The sequence below is a fragment of the Schistocerca cancellata genome, chromosome 1 (assembly GCF_023864275.1).
Source record: "Schistocerca cancellata isolate TAMUIC-IGC-003103 chromosome 1, iqSchCanc2.1, whole genome shotgun sequence".
Classification (NCBI taxonomy): domain Eukaryota; kingdom Metazoa; phylum Arthropoda; class Insecta; order Orthoptera; family Acrididae; genus Schistocerca; species Schistocerca cancellata.
In genome coordinates, this window is record NC_064626.1 from 869,709,603 (window position 1) to 869,730,298 (window position 20,696).

Below are 20,696 nucleotides of genomic sequence, written 5' to 3' on the forward strand. Positions count from 1 at the left end.
TGATACATGACTGAATTTATAACACAATCCAACGAGTGAATAATTCATTGGAGGGTGTGAATTTTTTGTTCAGGATGTGAAAATGTTAATGATGAAGAGCAGAACAGAAATGCAAACTTTTGAGGCTCTGTAGTCCTCAGTTAGTATGAAGTTGCATATAAATAACATTTTGACAACCACCAACTTTTGCATACGTACTGTACTTTAGTACAGTACAAAATTATGTGGCAGAATTATAGTTTAGTACTTACCTTCAGGAGGAGAGAGTTTTAGTATTGCTGATACAAAAGATAACAGTACAAAAGATAGTACCTCGGAAAGCTATAATAGTTTCATATACTTTTATATGGGTCTATGTAATGCACTAAACTTTAAGTTTTCTGAAGGTCTGTACTGGCTAGCAAATCTACCTCATAATTTTGTGCTTTTATAAGTTGAAGTACCTACAGCACTGCAGTTCTCAAACCACCCATACTTTTATTTGATATTATGTTGCGTTTTAGGTTACATGTCAGAGATGCATTTCTTGTAATAATTAATGGAAAATGAAGAAAGATGAGTACACAGTTGGTGAGCAAAAAATAAATTTTCTGTTTGTGTTTTACTTGCTTGTGTGCCATGTTTATGAAGAATAGGGGAAGTTATATTAACATTTGCCAGGATGATAGTGAAGACTTGCCTGCAAACCTTTGTACACACATCATTTAAAAGTCCATTTATGTTGTGCCACACACAATATCCCCAACCCTGCCACAGAGGATTTTATCATGTTTTAATCCACAGAACTTTCAAGAGTTTTGCAAATCTTGTAATTATGACAAGCAGTTTGAAGTTAATATCAATATTTTCTGTGTTTCAGGAGATCTAAGTCGTCTGTCTCAGAAAGTCTCGAAGATGAAATAATGTTGTTACATTTGTTTGAGATGCAGGATAGAAACAGCTCAAATCTACAGGAACAGCAAGCATTGTGGAACTCTTCTCTCTATACTTCTGGTAATGTGTATACCTCAGTTAAAATTCTGGGAAAAGGGTGTATGCATTTAGTACAGTGTTTTCAAAGTGCTGAAACTAGCAGAATTTGACTTTGATACAAGTGAGACAATTGTGTTGTTTCCCAATTTTCTTGAATGGTTCACCAAACATATTATGTTTCCATTCATGATCAGTTAGTTATGGAAAATTAAATAACTGAGTTTGAAATTAAGAAACTTTTGTAATCAGTATGGAAAATCCTAGGTGACATACAAGCAAGGGAATGAGGAAAGGTTATTTACCATAAAGGAAATGGAAGTGTCTGACTGTCAATAGGCACATGAACAAGAACTCTGGGACATTTTGGCTCAGTTAATATCTCGCAGTACAGTAGCCTTCCTGTCAATGAATACTACCTCTTCCAGCATCTCCAGACCCACAGTTTAATTCCTTATTCATAGGAAATACTACACTGTCTCTTTTCAGAAAAGATATAGAAGCAAACCCATATCCTGGGCATGGGTATTCACATTGTGCGCTCATATGCCACCATGCAGTGTAGAGGAATCATTATTACAGTCTCTAGGTCCAAAACCTCTCATTTTGTCCAGGTGCATTGATAATATCTTCATGGTCTATTGCCAGGGTCAAAATATAATTTCCTCGTCCCCCACAGCATTAGCATATTTTCTCCTGTTGTACCTTCAGAGCAGATTTTGTGGATCTCAATCTCAACTTCTCTGATGGCTTCTTAAAAACCTCCAATTTATCAAAATCTTAATGATCAACAATATCTCCAACTGACAGCTTCCATCCTTTCTACACTAAAAGCCAGTCTCACTACCATTAGATGGCGTACTTGAAAAGCTGAGCAATATTCTCCCCAGAATGTTGACTCATGCCAAAACTTTCACTTCTCCCACACTCTTATTTTTCCCACTATCTGGGTGCAAAGGAGCATCCCAACTATTACTCATTATCATTACATACCTGAACACCTGGACCACATCATTCACCAAAACTTTCACTACCTCTCATTTTCAACTGAAATGAAAATTATTCTCCCAAAAATATCTCCCATCTTTCCAGAGTTTTATTGTACTGCACACTTGGCCTATGAGGCATCCTGATCCATCCTTATGTCAGCTGTAATTCCGGCCTATCTGTATACAACAACCAGGTACAAGAATTGTCCCATGCCTCAACCAGATATGTCCTAACCCAGATCTGTCACTAGCATATGCTACCTCATCAAAAGTGGAGCCAACTGTGAAGCAGTAATATCATATACCAGCTCATCTACAACTTCTGCACAGCCCTTTATGTGAGCATGATGACCAGCTGCGAGCCCGATTTGATGACCATTACAAAATAGTGGCCAAAGGCAAAGATGACCATGCCCGGTGGAGCCTGCAACCAACACAACGCCGAAGTGGCCGAGCGGTTCTAGGCACTTCAGTCTGGAACCGCATGACTGCTACGGTCGCAGGTTCGAATCCTGCCTCGGGCATGAATGTGTGTGATGTTCGTAGGTTAGTTAGGTTTAAGTAGTTCAAAGTTCTAGGGGACTGATGACCTCAGAAGTTAAGTCCCATAGTGCTCAGAGCCATTTGAACCAACACAACATGGCCAACTTGAGTAGCTGCTCCACATTTTGGGCCAGTTGGAAACACCCCCCCCCCCCCCCCCCCCCCACACACACACACACACACACACACACACACACAACCACCACCACCAAATAGCAGCTTATTTGATTTGCTTAGATGGAAGCTGTCTCTCTCCATGCAGTTCCCTTGTCTTCAGTTGCCACAAATATTTCTCTTTCACATATCTCCACACCCATCATCTTTGTCACTGCTTCTGCTGCTGACGTCCACTAGATTCATAGAGCTGTGAATTTTTACGTGCACTGTTATCTCGGACATATATGATATATGATCACATTGCATGAGAAAACTGTAGGCTTTAAAAAATGTAAATTTGATGTTTGAACCAGCTTGAGCATTACTCTTCAGGGTGTTTAAACTGCTGATTGCTGAAAGTTGGCTCCTTTGCATATACAGTAGAGCTCCAGTAATTTTAGCCCAGGTATTTCAAGGTTCCATGTAATTTGAGCTGGTCTTAAGAATTACTGGTGCATACATTGTGGGAGTATACAATGATCAATGTTATTACAAATATTTACTATTAAAAGCAGTCTTGATCACAAATTATTTATTCCAGTGACCAGTTTCAACACCGCAACTGAGGCCATCTTCAGACCTAAAAGTCATATACAAAACTGTGATCAGAGGGCTACATACATGAAAGAAAATACATAAAGCTATAAAATTATGAATTACCAATGACTAAGAACCTCCTTCTGGTGATAAATCATTACTGGAGAAACCAATACACGTCTTACTATATATTCTGGAGGCTCTGCCCACTTCTGACAGAATGATGTCATTGCTAACCAATGGGTTATAGGTTGAATAACAATGTTAAATTTCTTAGTTAAAAGAACACTGACAAGAAATGAAAATAGACACACATAAAACTTAGCTTGTTCAACAGCTATTGTCAATTAAGAAGCGTTAAAAATATTTAAACATGTAGGATAAATGAACATCGTTTAGACAGTACATGGGTTGCTCTCTCAAGGCCTGTTAGTGAACCATTTGGAACCACTGGTTGCCATGGTGAAGTTAGACGCCATTCCAAAGATGTGGCAGCAGGCTTCTTTCCAACGAACTTGTTGAGAAAGTCAAATGGCAAACATTGTCACATCAGACAATGTACTGTCGAGCAGCAACATGTCTTTATTGAAACGATAGACGCTCCATCAGGCTGCTTTTCAATGAGGAGGCTGCAAAAATCATTAACTGGCATATGTAGTACATTCTGCACAGATACAGTTTCATTGTGTAATAAGAGACTTCCATTTATATAGATTACTCAATACATAATAATTAATTCTTACAGATAAATACTAAGAAGAAGAAAATCGAGAGGGCACCGTACTTGTGCATATTTATGAAATATTGTCAATGAAGTTCCTATGTAGATTGCAAATTTTTACATGTGACAATTTTTAAAAGGCATTGGTATGTCTTATGTTGCATGCCAGTCTTATAAAAATAATGAAAATGGAAGGAATTTAAAATTATGATACTATGAGCCGTAGTGTCAGAAATAAAAGAATGTGAATTAGCAACATGCAGTCTTAAAGCATTAAAGGCAAACATTCTAAAAAACAGATAGTCATAAAATAATATTTGGCAAAATAATAAAATTACGAAGTAAAAATAAAATATTTCATAAAGGTCTTAATAATTTTAAAAAACGAGGGACAGACAAACATTTCTTTCAGCTTTTTGACAATCTGCTTTAGCATGTTCACTCATCTGTCCCTCGTTTTTTGTTACCAAAGTGAATATTGTTTTTCTGTCTGATATTTGTGGAATGAGTGTTGCTCTTTCTTTTTAGTAAGTCGTCATTGTCGGTAACAGTTCTCATGATCTAATATATGTACAGGGGTGATAGAGTTAATTGACTGAGACAGCTGAACAACAGCCTACATGAAGTTCATGAACATACACCATAGATCAGTCTGACTGTTTCTGGGCTAAATATATTCTTTGTAACTGCACATAATTGCCCTAAAATATAACACCATAAGAGACAATAAAATGAAAGTAAGCTAAGTAAACTATTCTTCATGTTTCATGGTCAGGGACAGTGGTGACCATTCTTGTAGTGAAGACAGCAGCATTGAGTTACTGCACAAGGTCTCTAATGTAATATTTCAAAGAAATCCTTATGTCTACCTTTAGTCCTAAGAATTGGTATTTTAAGGAGTGGCTGGATGTTCTTCCTGCCACCACCTAGTTACCCACTGGAAAGGAACGTGTGCTGTGTTATTCGTGTGAAAGTGAGTGAAAATTTCCTAAATCATATATAGTTGGTGTTCCTGGTAAATATTATCACCTTTATCTACAATAATGTTGTATGCGGAAGCAATGAATTAAAATTTTACATGCTCTCTCATCATCATTTCCTAAACAAAGTGAGATTTTTGTAAATTTTACTGGATAAATATTATTATTATTATTATTTTCATCATTATTATTATTATTTTCATTATCATTATTATTTTCATCATCATTATTATTTTCATCATTATTATTATTATTCTTTCTTTCTTTCTTTCTTTTCTCAGACGTTATGTCTGGTCAAAAATGGAAAGTGACGCAGACCTCGATCAAGCGTGACTTCCTTTTAACTGTACAGTATATGTTATATTGCATTTAGGAACTTTCGGGTGATTGAACGTGTATCAATAATTACGGATTTTTGTAGTTTTATATATAAGTTTGGATGTAGCTGTATTTCATTGATGTACTGGTGGATATTGTGTGGTATGACTCCTGTAGTTGATAGTATAATTGGTATAATGTCAACTTTATCCTGATGCCACATGTCCTTGACTTCCTCAGCCAGTTGGATGTATTTTTCAATTTTTATTATTATTATTACTCCCTATACATCAAACCAATAATATGAAAGTTATTAATAAAAGCAAATAGCCACCTGAGACCATTACAAGCTATGTCTTTCTTGCTGAAAAACGGATGTTTAAAAACTAATACCATGAAAAAATACAATCTATAATCACAGTACTGTATGCTGTGAAGTGATCAAAATGCCTTTTTAGAAACACATTGTTTATCACCAGTGAGATTTTAATTTGAAACTGAGAAAGCCTTGGGCTGAACTTACCCATTCTTCTTTCTTGTCTGTTGAACTAGATTGATACTAATGATGCCTCCTAAATAAAAATCTTAGGATTGCTTTTTGCCTAGTTTATGGAATGAATTTAACACACACTTTTTTAAGATCTACCAATTTACCAAACATTGGTATTTCTGCACAGTAACATTACAAACTTGGCATAATTGTATCTTTTCCATGTTGCCTTTCATAATTTCCATACATTTCATTTCTGTTCGCTAGGTTTCAAAACTTCTGCCTTTCTGGTTTCAAAACTTCTGCCTTTCTGCGCATGAATGCGACTGCTGTGTGCACCATTCTCATTAGAAGTGATTTGAACCCTTCAGCACAACTCTTACAAGATGTGTCCATAAAGTGTCTAAGGGAACTGAAGGTGTGAGGAATGTTTTTATGCAACACACGGCAACACTGATGTGTAGCTGCCAATTGCGCCCCCCACTGTTCTGCCCCCTCCCTTCAGATCCCAGCAACATGAGCCTGCTGTGATGCTCAGTCCTGACTGGGCAGCCGTTCATGATGAAGCCCCCCCTTGCTTCTCCCACCAAGTGAGAGTTGCGTGCAATGACTTGTTTTTCAAGTGCCAAGGACACTACCCCCATTTTCATTCGTTGTCAGCTATGCAAAGTCTGTGGGCCACAGTATGGACATCAAAAATGTGAGAAAATCAGTTAATGTGTTCAAGAACGGACATGCAAGTGTCCATGATAAACAGCGTTCTTGTCAGCCTTCAGTGTCAACTGAAACAGTTCCAAAGTGGAGACAAAAATACTTGAAAACCAGCATGTAACAGTTCACAAGCTGTGTGAATGGATCCCTGAAGTCGGAGTAAAATTGAAAAGATATTGACCAAATGTTTGCATTATCACAAGGTGTGTGCGAGGTGGGTCTCCAAAATTCTCACTGAAGAAGTAAGCGGCAATGTGTTGAAGCGAGCTGCAAATTCCTGGAGCACTATGCAGAACAAGGTGAGGAATTTTTGGATTCAGTTGTCACTGGTGATGAAACCTGGATGTGTTAACACTCCACCTGAAACCAAGAAAAAGTCTGGTCATTGGCGGGCATTCAAATTCTCTGAAACTGTGAAGTTCAGACAAACACTGTCTGCCAGCATGGTAATGGCCAATGTGTTATGGGACAGAAAATGTGTATTGTTGTGTTAGTGTGTGCCTACCGACACAACAATCAATGCTCCTCACAACTGAGTCTTTTTATAAGATTTGCTTTGTGCCATTAAAAAATGAAGAACGGGAATGCTGACAAAGGATGTGTGTTCAAATCATGACAACTCCATCTCCATATTGCCCATTCACTCCTGGCCCATTTCAGATGGGTCATCCACACCCATTGCCCATACAGCCCAGACTTAGCACTTAATGATTTTCATCTGTCTCCTGAGTTGAAGTCACGTGTGGGTGGAATGCATTTCCATACCAGCGATGAGTTGAAAAAAAGAGAGAGAGTGCAATGTGGTAGGAGAGTTCTATGACAAGGATATGTGAAAAATGTCAAGCACATGCAGATGTGCATCAAACGCAATGGTTATTACATCAAAAATAGCTGAAATCCAGCCTTTCCACCAATGTAACTTCCACTGCCAGTAAGCATATTTTTAAACATATATTCTATATGGGAAGAACTGGAGATCTTCCTTTAATGGACAAATCTCAGATTAATCACGAGATCCAAAGCTAAATGGTCTTTCCTGATCTTATTTGCTCATTATTTTTCCAACAAGAAACACTATACATTTATTGGAACCAAAACTTGAGAGACAACTGAAACACATTCTACTGTTGACAACACTGTTCTGCAGCATACCTTTAACCAAATGCTGTTAGTTGTTTGATACTAAAGAGAAGTAACTCCAGGAGCTACCTCTCGCATGCTACAAACTAACGAGACAGACTTCATCCCTCTCCCCTGTCCCCTCCCTCTATCCCTCTCTCTCTGCCCTCTACCCACCTCTCACCTGTACAGTCCTTACATGAATAACAGTCACTTAGTTCAACAAGGTCCAAAATAGATAAAATAATGTCTTCAATTTTAGGTATTTTTAAAAGAATGTTTGTATTAGTACATGAAAAAACAATTTGGAGTGAGGGTGTGGGTTTTTAACAAAGGTTTCAAGGATAATTTATAAAGTTTATAGTCTTTTTGGCTTGAGTGTTCCCGTAATGGCACCATGCTGTTAAGTACACAAGACTCACCACAATCAGTGGCATTTTGTGTGACATTAAGCTTCTGTCACAGTAACTGAATGAAATAAAAATATTCTGTTCAATGTTTCAGTGCCACTAGTACTTGTGCAGCATATAGCTTTGGTACTACATTTACCATGATTAAGTACTGACAAATTGTTGAAAAATATACATGGATGTTAGCTGTTGCATTCAGTGTCTAAAAACATTAATTCATTAAAAGTGAGAACTAATCAATGCAAAAGAAATAACATTATTTATGCAGAGACATGAGGATTGGCCAATGTTTAGGGATATGATAGGAATGATAATTTGAAGCAAAGTATGTCAAATGGACATATGCCCTATTCAGAATGGTTTCTGAGATAGAACACAATTAGTTTACACTGTGTGACATAAAATCTGTCAGTGGCCAGCCGCCGTAGGGTCTAAGTCCACGATGATTGCAACTTGGGACATGGAAAACTGGTAATAACAGTTTTGTGCAATGATATTTTTTCGAAAGATTTTGCGTTAAACTGACTGCCTTTGAACACCCCAGGTCACTGCATTCTCTCATCCTGTGTCAAAAGTATTGCCCATTGCTCATTACTTTGGGGAGTCTAAAATACTTTACAGTTTGTGAGTATACTCCACAAAGAAGTCAATGATTTGCATTTCATGCTTAATAGAATAGCAACAGACATAGATGACCTGTTCTTATATTATTAGTATTGTATTACACTAATATCCAAGACATTAGTATGGCTCAAAATTTATTTTATTGTTTGTGATCCAATCATAAGATCTCACTACATAGTTCAATATTATTATTAATGCTTCATTTCATTTCCTTTTAGAAGCGAGTGTTTGTGTTGTGTTTGCATCAAATATTCATGTGTTTTTGTCAAGCCACAGTATGTAAATATGATGTAATCAGTTTCACTGTCTTTTTATTTCTTACAATAAGTACTTGCAGTGAACTGCGTGAATACTTTGCAATGCATGCTCTCTATAGCAATGCAGGCGCACTGCGCATTTTAAGGTCCATGTATGGATTCGTGGAGAACTTAACGCTGATCAAATATGATCTTTAAGGTATTAAATTAGATGTAAAAAAAGAAAGTTGCCCATTTTTGAAGCTACCCAAAGTGGAAGTAAGTTGCTGACGCCGGTGTCAGCAAACGTCTACCTGGACACCTAATTGCTATTGCACAGATTTACCACAGAGGAACTATACCGTATTTACTTGAACCTAAGCCGCACTCAAATCTAAGCTGCACCTGAAAAATGAGACTCGAAATCAAGGGAAAAAAAAATTTCCAAATCTAAGCCGCACCTGAAATTTGAGACTCGAAATTCAAGGGGAGAGAAAAGTTTTAGGCCGCACCTCCATATCGAAACAAAGTTGGTCCATTGTAATATGAGACACAATTTAGGTCGAATGAATGATGATACAGCTACAGTAGTTTGGTTCAAGTCGTAAGCTTTGCAGTGAAGCTTTACCAGGTAGCCGTTGCTATGCGTCAGGCGCTCTGTCCGTATTTATACGGGTACCCTTCCTTTTTCACGTGCTTCGTTTGGTTTGAATTGATTGCTTATTTTTCTTTGCTCTGATAAGTGCCATTCTCTTTGTTATAGGTGTTTATGTCACTCTAAGCTGAAAATGCATTACTGTACTGTGTCATGCATTGTTTGTTGCATTCTGATAATCAGTGTTTACGACATGTCGCCGCTCACGGCATGGCTTGCTTTTGTGCGCTCTACCGTTGCTTACAATAAAATAAAAAAAAGGAATCGTCTCATTAGTGAAACAATGGCAAGATACTGCTATTTTTTGTTATTTACACTGATGCTTTCTGTGATAATGACTGTGATAATGATCAACAAGAACCAAATAATAGACTGCGTATGATAGAAGATGTTCTGAACGAGAGTTAGGCGAAAATGTTTCTCCGTTTGAACATCTTTGCGGCTGCTTCTTTAGTACATCAAATTATGCACAGAAATTAGTCGTCATATTATGCACAGAAATTAGTCGTCATAGAATTAAAAATCTAGTCAGTTGCCGTGCTTCATTTCTGACTGTATCACTATTAGGCATAAGAATAATACGAATATAAACATGACATGATATGTATATTCTTCCACATTTGCTGTTGTCTCACTCTAGTTTCTTAGTTTATTAGGCAGACAGGATTTAAATGAGATAGCAGCAAACATGAAAGAATAGATGGCAAAATGTTTATATTCATATTATTCTTATGGTGAAGAGAATACTGCATGTGATTCACAATTCATAAAAGTTCCTATTAGCGACCATCTCTTCTCACAGGTAGGAAAAAATTCAGAAAGTAGAGTTGGCCATATTGACAAACATCCCAGTCTTGCCAGTCGGATTTTCGTAGTACATCAGAATGTTGCTACTTTCAAAGATGAACAATGTGGAATTTGTATTTACTTTGTTGGATAATGTATGAAAATGCAGTGGTCAAAACTCGAGGCGGAGAAAAAAATCTCATCTTCCACTTTTTTAAATTTATTTACTGACACAGAGGTTTTGGCGCCAGTATTTATCTTTGTGCCTGTAAAGCATGCCTGTGTAGTGCTACATATATTCGACAGCAGAAATTAGTTGTGGCGGCACCTACCTACATTTTTCAGAACTTCCGCTTACTTTGCACTCGATTCTAAGCTGCAGGCGGTTTTTTGGATTACAAAAACCGGAAAAAAGTGTGGCTCAGATTCGAATAAACACGGTAGTTACTTTGTAACTATTCCCCTGACATTTGGGTCCTACATGACAAATAAAACTCAAATTTGTGTCATTGGTAGTAGTCGAAGTTCTTTAGAGACATTTGTATAGTGAAGGAGCTCGATATTTACAAGGCAGACGTCAGTGACCTTAACACAGCTTACTGAGTTGAGATTGTGAGAAGACTTTGTGTTTGTAACAGTTTTCTTCTGATTCTGTTAAAGAATTTTTTCTAACAATTTGTAGTTCTGTTAAATAATATGTAAAATAAGAAACTAGAGTGCACTGGACTGTATCATGATTAATACTGAGAATTAACGCTGCCCTTGCATTACAGAACATGGGTGGAACCACAGACAGTATTAGAAACAGAAAGGTGGTTGAAACCAGAAGTGAATAGCAATGATATCCTGAGTTCAGATTGGAATATTTATCATAAGGATAGGTTAATCATTAGTGATGGTGGTGTATTTATTGCTGTAAAGAACTCGATAATATCTAACAAGGTTATCATGGATTCCAAATGTGAATTACTCATAGTGGTAGAGTGCTTCAGAGAGATATGCTTTATATTGTTAATACATTAGCTTTCCTTAACATGCTGTAGTAATATGGCAGGTCTTCAAATTGCTGTGTGTAGATTGGTAGAGTCATGTTGTCAGAATGGTGTCAGAGCCAGGGATTCATGTGACATTATTCTGAATGTGTTGTGTAAAAATTACTTTGAGCAGATAATTAAGAACCAATTCAAGAAGCAACATTTTAGATCTCTTGGCAGCAAACAGACTCAGACTTTCTGAATCAGTTATCATAGTGGAAGGTATCAGTGGTCTTAAGGCTGTGGTAGCAACTATATGATGGGTATTGCAATTATTGTTAAGGAATATAGAAAAACATTTTTGTTTAGCAAGAGTGACAGAAAACAAATTGCAGAGTATCTGAGAAGTCAGCATCAAATATTCAGTACTGGTGATGAAAATTTGGAGCACACACTGAAAAAATTCAGAACCATCATCCAGTATGCCTTTGACAATTATGTTACGAGTTACATCTTAAGGGATGTGAAAGACCCACCATGGTTTAATAGCTGTGTTACAAAACTGCTACGTTAACAAAGAGCTTCTTCAGAGTTTCAAGAGAAGTCAAAACCCGGCAGACAAACAAAAGCTGAACAAAAGTGAAAATGTGTGTGAGAAGATCAATGAGAGAGTCATACAATGGCTTTGAAGGTAAAATATTGACACCCAATCTATACAAACACACCAAGTGGTTTTGGTATTAATAAAATCAGTAAGTGGTTCAAAATTCTTTATTTGGTCATTCAGCAACCGTACTGGCTAGATTTTGGTCTTCCGACCACCTAGTGGGCTCATGGTTCTTCCATGAGTTTCTGCATGGTGCACACGGGGCCCTGAGGTGTTGCAGCCCTTTTTTCCTTCCTGGGCTGCATTTCCTTCCCCATGTCCCTTCCTCCCTGTCCGCGTTCCTTCCCCTCTGCCCCCATTGTTCCCCCGTCTGACCTCTGAGTGCGGGATTAAAGGTGATCAACCGATCACAAGCACTACTCAACTGGACACGTCTGTTGATAGTGCTGACACATTCATCCACCAGTTGGGGTACTCAAAGTTGTGTGCCAACTGGGTTCCTCACTGTCCAACAGAAGACCACAAAGAACAACGAAATACCATCTGTGGAGGATTGCTTGCATGTTATGAGGCTGATTGTGACAACTTTTTATGTAATTATTGATGCAGCATGACATTGGCTACTACATCAACCATTAGAGTGGTAAGATGCAGGTATATAGGCCCTCCCGTTTAGATGGCATAAGGCCGTCATATTGAATGGAGATTATGTTGAAAAATAAGGTTTTGTAGCCAAAAGAGTGGGGAATAATATGATGTATTGGAGTCCTGAAATAAAATCAACCTGCTTTCAAGGGGGGAAAATGTTGCATTACTTAATGAATGTCCCTTGTTACATGGAAATTCTAGATAATAAAGTGCATGTCTCACCTTTTTTTTTTTTTTTTTTTTTTTTTTTTTTTTTTTTTTTTTTTTTTTTTTTTTGTGTCCGCCGCTCGTGGTCTCGCGGTAGCGTTCTCGCTTCCCGAGCACGGGGTCCCGGGTTCGATTCCCGGTGGGGTCAGGGATTTTCACCTGCCTCGAGATGACTGGGTGTTTGTGTTGTCCTCATCATTTCATCATCATCCAGGAAAGTGGCGCAATTGGACTGAGCAAAAATTGGGTAATTGTACGGGCGCTGATAACCACGCTGTTGAGCGCCCCACAAACCAAATATCATCATCATCATCATCACTTTTTTTGTGACATTAGATTTTGAATATAGTTTGTAAGCATCTGGCAAGCTCGATCCAATACCTCATGGGAGCAGGCATAGAGTACCAAGCAACAACACATAAAAAGAGACACGGGGAAGATTTGAAGGACCCATAAGTGACATGGATTCTTTTCATTGTTTAGTGACCAAACAAGAAGGAAACATTATTAAGACAATAAACAGGCTAGTTTGTAATGCAATGTGTATATTTCAAGGTGAAAAAGGCTTGAAAGCACAGAATTGCACATTGCCCTCATATACAGTGTAATTTTTGTGTTAATGAACATAATTTTCAGTTTCTTCTGTTCTGAATACTCAAATGAATTGATTACTCTATTACATCAAATAATTAGTTAACTGTATTCCTTCTTGCTTACATCCCCTGCATTCTTCTGCATTCTCATGGTAGTCAAGAAATTCTGTCTGTATGTAGCACAAACCAGCACATTCAGTTTTAGGGTATAAAATGTTGGATATCTTCCAATGGAAGATTGATTTGCTGTTTCTTCGTATTTCACTGAAATAAGTTTTCATTGCAAACTATCAAAGTAAGTGTTATATTCATTTGTATTTTGGAGAAATTGTAATCATGATTGGAAGTTATATTGGAAACAAATATCACTAGCTTTGCTATCACTGTGCTGAAAATATCTAACACTGGTGTCAACACCCCCCTTCCATTCTGGAAAACATAAAAAATGAGTAATTCTATGTTAAAACTAATTGAATGCCTCAAATATAGATAGCCTGAAAGGCATCATTAATAGGTATTATACACTCCTGGAAATGGAAAAAAGAACACATTGACACCGGTGTGTCAGACCCACCATACTTGCTCCGGACACTGCGAGAGGGCTGTACAAGCAATGATCACACGCACGGCACAGCGGACACACCAGGAACCACGGTGTTGGTCGTCGAATGGCGCTAGCTGCGCAGCATTTGTGCACCGCCGCCGTCAGTGTCAGCCAGTTTGCCGTGGCATACGGAGCTCCATCGCAGTCTTTAACACTGGTTGCATGCCGCGACAGCGTGGACGTGAACCGTATGTGCAGTTGACGGACTTTGAGCGAGGGCGTATAGTGGGCATGCGGGAGGCCGGGTGGACGTACTGCCGAATTGCTCAACACGTGGGGCGTGAGGTCTCCACAGTACATCGATGTTGTCGCCAGTGGTCGGCGGAAGGTGCACGTGCCCGTCGACCTGGGACCGGACCGCAGCGACGCACGGATGCACGCCAAGACCGTAGGATCCTACGCAGTGCCGTAGGGGACCGCACCGCCACTTCCCAGCAAATTAGGGACACTGTTGCTCCTGGGGTATAGGCGAGGACCATTCGCAACCGTCTCCATGAAGCTGGGCTAAGGTCCCGCACTCCGTTAGGCCGTCTTCCGCTCACGCCCCAACATCGTGCAGCCCGCCTCCAGTGGTGTCGCGACAGGCGTGAATGGAGGGACGAATGGAGACGTGTTGTCTTCAGCGATGAGAGTCGCTTCTGCCTTGGTGCCAATGATGGTCGTATGCGTGTTTGGCGCCGTGCAGGTGAGCGCCACAATCAGGACTGCATACGACCGAGGCACACAGGGCCAACACCCGGCATCATGGTGTGGGGAGCGATCTCCTACACTGGCCGTACACCATTGGTGATCGTCGAGGGGACACTGAATAGTGCACGATACATCCAAACCGTCATCGAACCCATCGTTCTACCATTCCTAGACCGGCAAGGGAACTTGCTGTTCCAACAGGACAATGCACGTCCGCATGTATCCCGTGCCACCCAACGTGCTCTAGAAGGTGTAAGTCAACTACCCTGGCCAGCAAGATCTCCGGATCTGTCCCCCATTGAGCATGTTTGGGACTGGATGAAGCGTCGTCTCACGCAGTCTGCACGTCCAGCACGAACGCTGGTCCAACTGAGGCGCCAGGTGGAAATGGCATGGCAAGCCGTTCCACAGGACTACATCCAGCATCTCTATGATCGTCTCCATGGGAGAATAGCAGCCTGCATTGCTGCGAAAGGTGGATATACACTGTACTAGTGCCGACATTGTGCATGCTCTGTTGCCTGTGTCTATATGCCTGTGGTTCTGTCAGTGTGATCATGTGATGTATCTGACCCCAGGAATGTGTCAATAAAGTTTCCCCTTCCTGGGACAATGAATTCACGGTGTTCTTATTTCAATTTCCAGGAGTGTATGATAATGCTGCATAAAAAGCAAATGCGCTCACATCCTCACATCTCCCCTGTGAGAGCCTGTATGTGACGAACATGACAAGCATGTCACTACATTGTCACCCCTTTGCACAGCAAAGACTTGTCAGCATGCTTGCAATACTCGTATTTGGCAACCCTGTTACAGTGCATTAATTTGTGCATGTGGTCATGAAGTGTTCAGCTAAAGTCACTTGGCTTTCCTTTTCCATTTCGCTGACTTATGCTACAAAATCCTCATGTGAGGTGAGACAGCGAGAAAGAAAATTTAATTTTTGGAATCTGGAAATGCCGTACTTCACTTAAGTAACAACCATTTGTATCTTTAACATTGCATTATGGCAACCAGAGAGACCAGTTGCCATCAGTGTCTCGTTAGCTCAGTAGTTTCACAGATGCTTCTGATGCAAGGGCAGCATGAGTTCTCATTACTATTGCAGTGCAGAGCAGTGCACTTTAGGTTCTTATTCTCTGTTTTATTTAATGTTGCTGAAAATTGTTGAAGAAATTCTTTAACAGAATTGGAAGAAAATCTTTATGCATTAAGTCTTATCACAAACTCAACTCAGTAAACTGTATTAATGGTCATAGATGTCTGCCTTGTGAACATCAAGCTTCTTCACTGTATAGATGTCTCTGAAGAACATCGGCTTGACTACTGATGAGACAAGTTTGGTTTTGTTTATCACTTACCACCCATATGTCAGGAGAATAGTTATGAAGTGAATATAGTTCCTTTGTGGTAAATCTGTGTAATAGCAATTAGGGACCCCTGTAGACATTTGCTGACACTGGTGTTATCTACTTCCTTCCACTGTGGGTAGCTTCAAAAATGATCAATTTTCTTGGTTAAAATCAAATTCAATATCGTAAATATTGTTTCTGATCAGTGTTACGTTCTCCATGAATACATACATGGACCTCAGAATATGCAGTTTGCCAGCATTGCTATAGAGCATGCACTGCAACGTATTCATGCAATTCAGTGCATATATTTACTGTAAGAAATCAAACAACAGTAAAACTGATTTCACCACAGTGGCTTCATGAGAACATACAAATTCCTAATGAAAACACTGCACAAGGTATCACTTCCAAAGGAAAAGAAATGAGCCGTAAAGCATTAATAACAATATTAAACAGCATATTGAGATACCTAATTAGATTTTTTAGCCGTACTCGTGTCTTGGCATATTAATATAATACAATAACCAGCACATAAAAACGGGTCATCTGCCTCCATTGCTATCGAGCTATACTCTCCAAAGTGATGAGCGGTGGTGGACACTTAAGACACGGGGCGAGAGAGCACAGCATTGTTGCAATAGCCGCTACTGGCACCAGGCAAATAGCCTCTGGAGAGCTCTTGTGCATGTGGCATTCAAAGGCAGTCAGGCTGCTGAGAAATCTTTTGCAAAAATGTTATTGCATGAAACTGTTATTACTAGCGTATCAGAAAGTACAATACATCTAAAATCAAAGATGATGTGACTTACCAAACGAAAGCACTGGCATGTTGATAGACACAAAAACATACTCACAAAATTCAAGCTTTCGCAACCAACGGTTGCTTCTTCAGGAAAGAGGGAAAGACAAAAGGATGTGGGTTTTAAGGGAGAGGGTAAGGAGTCATTCCAATCCCGGGAGCGGAAAGACTTACCTTAGGGTGAAGGAGGACAGGTATACACTCGCGCGCACATACACAGACACAAGCAGACATTTGTAAAGGCAAAGAGTTTGGGCAGATTTCTCCTCCTCCTCCTCCTCCTCCTCCTCCTCCTGAGCCTAAGTACACTCTTGGTCCTTTGGTCCTTCTCCTTTTCGTGCTCCCTCCTGTGTATAATTAATTCTCTTATGAGTCTAATTGCTTTGATAACCACATGACAACATTATATCTTTCATATATAATGCACTTTTATGTGACAATATATTTTTGCAAGAATAAGTGTAGTAGTCATCATCATATGTAGAAAACATTTTTTTGTGTACTTGATTTTAACAGCTGTTAAACTGATTTGTGTGAAATGCTGTTAAACTGATTCGTGTGAAATGGAAAGTCATGTTCCTATCTTTAGTGATGTTTTTTATTTGTGTCTCAGGTGGCAGCAGCAGTAGTGCTGCTAGCTTTTCCAGGCGCAATGGGGGCAACATGAGTGTTATTAACAGTTGTCGATCAGGTAGACAACCATTGGCAACTGCAAGCAGCGTCCTTGATACACTGCAACTGGACATGGCCTGTATAACAGCAGCCACTGACAAGTCACTTCCTGAAAGCCATCACCGATTGTCTGAACCATCTGGTGAGAAGCAGTTATTTTTATTACAATAGATAATAGTTAGTTGACTGGATACAAGAATATGTTTCCCTGACTTCATCTGCAGGTCATATATACTGATTTGTCTCTCTATTAAATTGCTGCACAAGTGTAAAGAAATTGGATTTTTTTCAATAAAATTTGGAATCAGTTGGAGATATTTGCAATGTTTGAGTTGTATGTTTCCATCTCATACTGTGATTAGTGCTTTGAATTGTTTGAGTTCTTCATTTGATCGTCAAAGCAACAGCAGTCATTCCTTACTGGCTGAACAAATATAGAAAATGTCATTGACATGCACATAAGTCAGTGTTTCAAGCAGTTTTGCATTATAATTTATCAGGGGAGAAAAAATATGAATGAAAGATCCAAATCCTTTATTAGAAATCATAAAACGTAATACCTAACCAGTCACAAATGATACTTTATGACATGATTTAAGGCTTTCTCTTTATATTAGAGTGGTACTGCATCTGTTTGCATTTGATCTATGGTATCTTCAGTCTTGCAGCACGCTCTTTAACAAAGTTGACTCTCACATTAGTCTGACAGAATGAAGAATCCAGAAATCATAATTGTAGAATGTGATTATATTTAGTACGTTCATTGGATTACATTTTGTGATATTGTATTTACCACAAATAAAAAATTAATATGTGAAATGAAGAGGTTGCAGATAACAGGAAAATCAGTTAAAATTTCTGCTATTATTGTTGCACAACTGAAAAATAAAGTAGCACGAATCTTAAGTTTGTTTCAGGATGAGCTTTATCATCATATTTGTGCCATGCAGGGTAAATGTGGGTAACTAGGATTTATTCTCTTATTTCCGGCATTTGGTGTCAGGCAAATTACTTGTCACAACTATCTGAGAGAAATTACTGTACAGCCCCATTCGTTGGAAAAACTGTTGTGACTACTTTGGTTTTAATTACTAACATTATTGAGAACTCGTTGCACCTGATCCAGAAACTTACTACTACACACAATATGTAGTTTGCACCTAAATTATAAGAAAATTAATTGCTAACCTTGCATTAGGAGCTTCACCTTTTATGATGGCCAGTTGTAGAGATGAATCTCCTGGATACATGAAGTGATTTTTGTGTTTGAGTGGTTTTTAAGATTACTGGTCTCTTTGTTTGTATAGATTGGCTTATACAGAGTTCAATATAAAACCTATTAGATTTTAAAATTATCTCAATATTTAGCTTACTAATATTTAGCTTATTTAATATACTTAAGCATTAAAATGTTAATTACAAATTCAAGTAAATAATTGAACTAATCAGAGTGCATCTTGGTGTCTGATTGTTGTCTATGGATGGACATTTTTCACAAACTGCTTTTTCATTCTTTTGCAAACAAAGGTGTGTACCAGTTCCGCATTTTTCACATGCATACTTGCTGGTGCAAGTCTTTATTGTGCCCTTGCAACATGACTGGGCATATTTTTCTTTTGTGTTCTTTGGTTCCAAAGAAAATTTATTGTTTTTATGCCATGGCCCTTTGGGTTTGCATTTTACCAGCATTGACTTCATGTCATGTGCTAGTTTTGTAATTGTTGTTCTTCTTTTGAGCTGATCTTCTGGCAGAACCAAAGCTTTGAGGCAGCATATATATTCTTGTTAGCAAATAAAATTACTCATGAGTAGGTGCCTGCAACATTTAGCATATGCAGAAAAAACTCACCTTATGCCATTTCTTTGTTGACCTAGCTACAGTGTAGGTTGCACAGAATCAAGTACATTGACTCCAGTCAGAACATTTTTATTCCATATTTAGCTGTTTGAATGGTATGAACTAACAAAATCCACACTTGCATTACCAACAAATATGGCAGACATATCTTTATGGTAGCCTACATATCAATTTTCACTATTCGTGTCACAAGGTGCTTCGTCATAGTAAATGTGTTTCTTAGGAATCAGAAATGTTTTTCGGGCATAGTCATTCTGAAAACATTGACACCAAGCTCATCATCAGTCCAGAAGTCATGAAAATTCTGCCATCCTCCATGAAATACACCAGCAAAGAATAAGAACTCAAAAAAGACTTTCATTATAAAGATGACACATTTAGTTGCAGCCCAGCACAAAGAAACTACTGTTACACACTGAACTTTTTGGCAGAGTCTTCTTCAGAAAGGGAAACACATTAAAAAGAAGCAAGTACACCTCACACATGACTGCTGTCTCCAGCCATTGAAATAAGCTGTGTGCCTGTTGTTATTTGCCACAATTAGCATATCATCACTCATGAAAAGGCTCCCACTGTCAAATACAGTTATCATATTCTTAGCATTTGTAATTACTCCAGGCAGTTAGGTCAGCATATTAGGGGTCAGTATTGTTCCATTAGTACCTCAAATAAAAAATAAGTATGTTATTACTATTATTAAGAATAATATTACTAACATCTAAAGTGCCACACTTTATCAAAGGAATAATATGGAAGAACCAATAATTAGCATGATGTCTAACATACAGTTAAGGTGGAAGAAACAAAATATTTTTGTAAAAAAAGTGTGATAAATGTAATGGGAAAATGATACGGAGACACAAGCTGTAAGCAAGTACTGTAATATTTTACAACACATGTTACTTAGCCACTATCAAATGTATTGTTCATGTCTATGTAGTCACCATCATATTTGTTTTTGATGTAAGCAGTGATCTCCAACACTGAGGAGGGAAACATGTACATGAATATAAACCACCTCAAGATAGGCACATGACTGAAACTGATCGTCTGTTAAATAAAATAGCCTCCTATAGTGACGTAGCAGTTATTATTCTACACCCTATTAAGAATACCATTTTTACAATGTGTTTTATACTCAACAGAATAATAATTTTCATCACTTTCCTGCCCTCCATTATTTTCCTCATCATTACCTACACAATCCACATCAGAGTCCGCATATTTTGTTTCAGTTACATCTTCAGATTCGGAAAATGCAAGTGGTCCGACATGTTGCCAACATTGTTTTGACTGTGCTACAGAAGTTTCGCTGGAAGCCCTTACATATTCTCCATACAGTCTCAATCTTTCCCCATAAAATTTCTGTATTTTTCAGGGTTTAAAGAAAGACATTCTTGGGCGTCGATTTGTTTTGAACTAAGAGTGGACACCTGGGTAAAATC

At 38.5% G+C, this 20,696-nt stretch overlaps 1 protein-coding gene across 2 annotated transcripts in view; it reads left to right on the forward strand.

Moving 5' to 3' along the window:
- The window catches only part of LOC126189875 (E3 ubiquitin-protein ligase TRIM37-like), a 293,715-nt gene that overhangs the window by 188,170 nt on the left and 84,849 nt on the right, over positions 1 to 20,696 (forward strand). For both annotated transcript variants that reach the window (XM_049930977.1, XM_049930976.1), the window contains exons 12-13: positions 860 to 993; positions 17,335 to 17,535. In XM_049930977.1, coding sequence (XP_049786934.1) covers positions 860 to 993; positions 17,335 to 17,535 — 335 coding nt within the window. The remainder of the gene's footprint in view (positions 1 to 859; positions 994 to 17,334; positions 17,536 to 20,696) is intronic.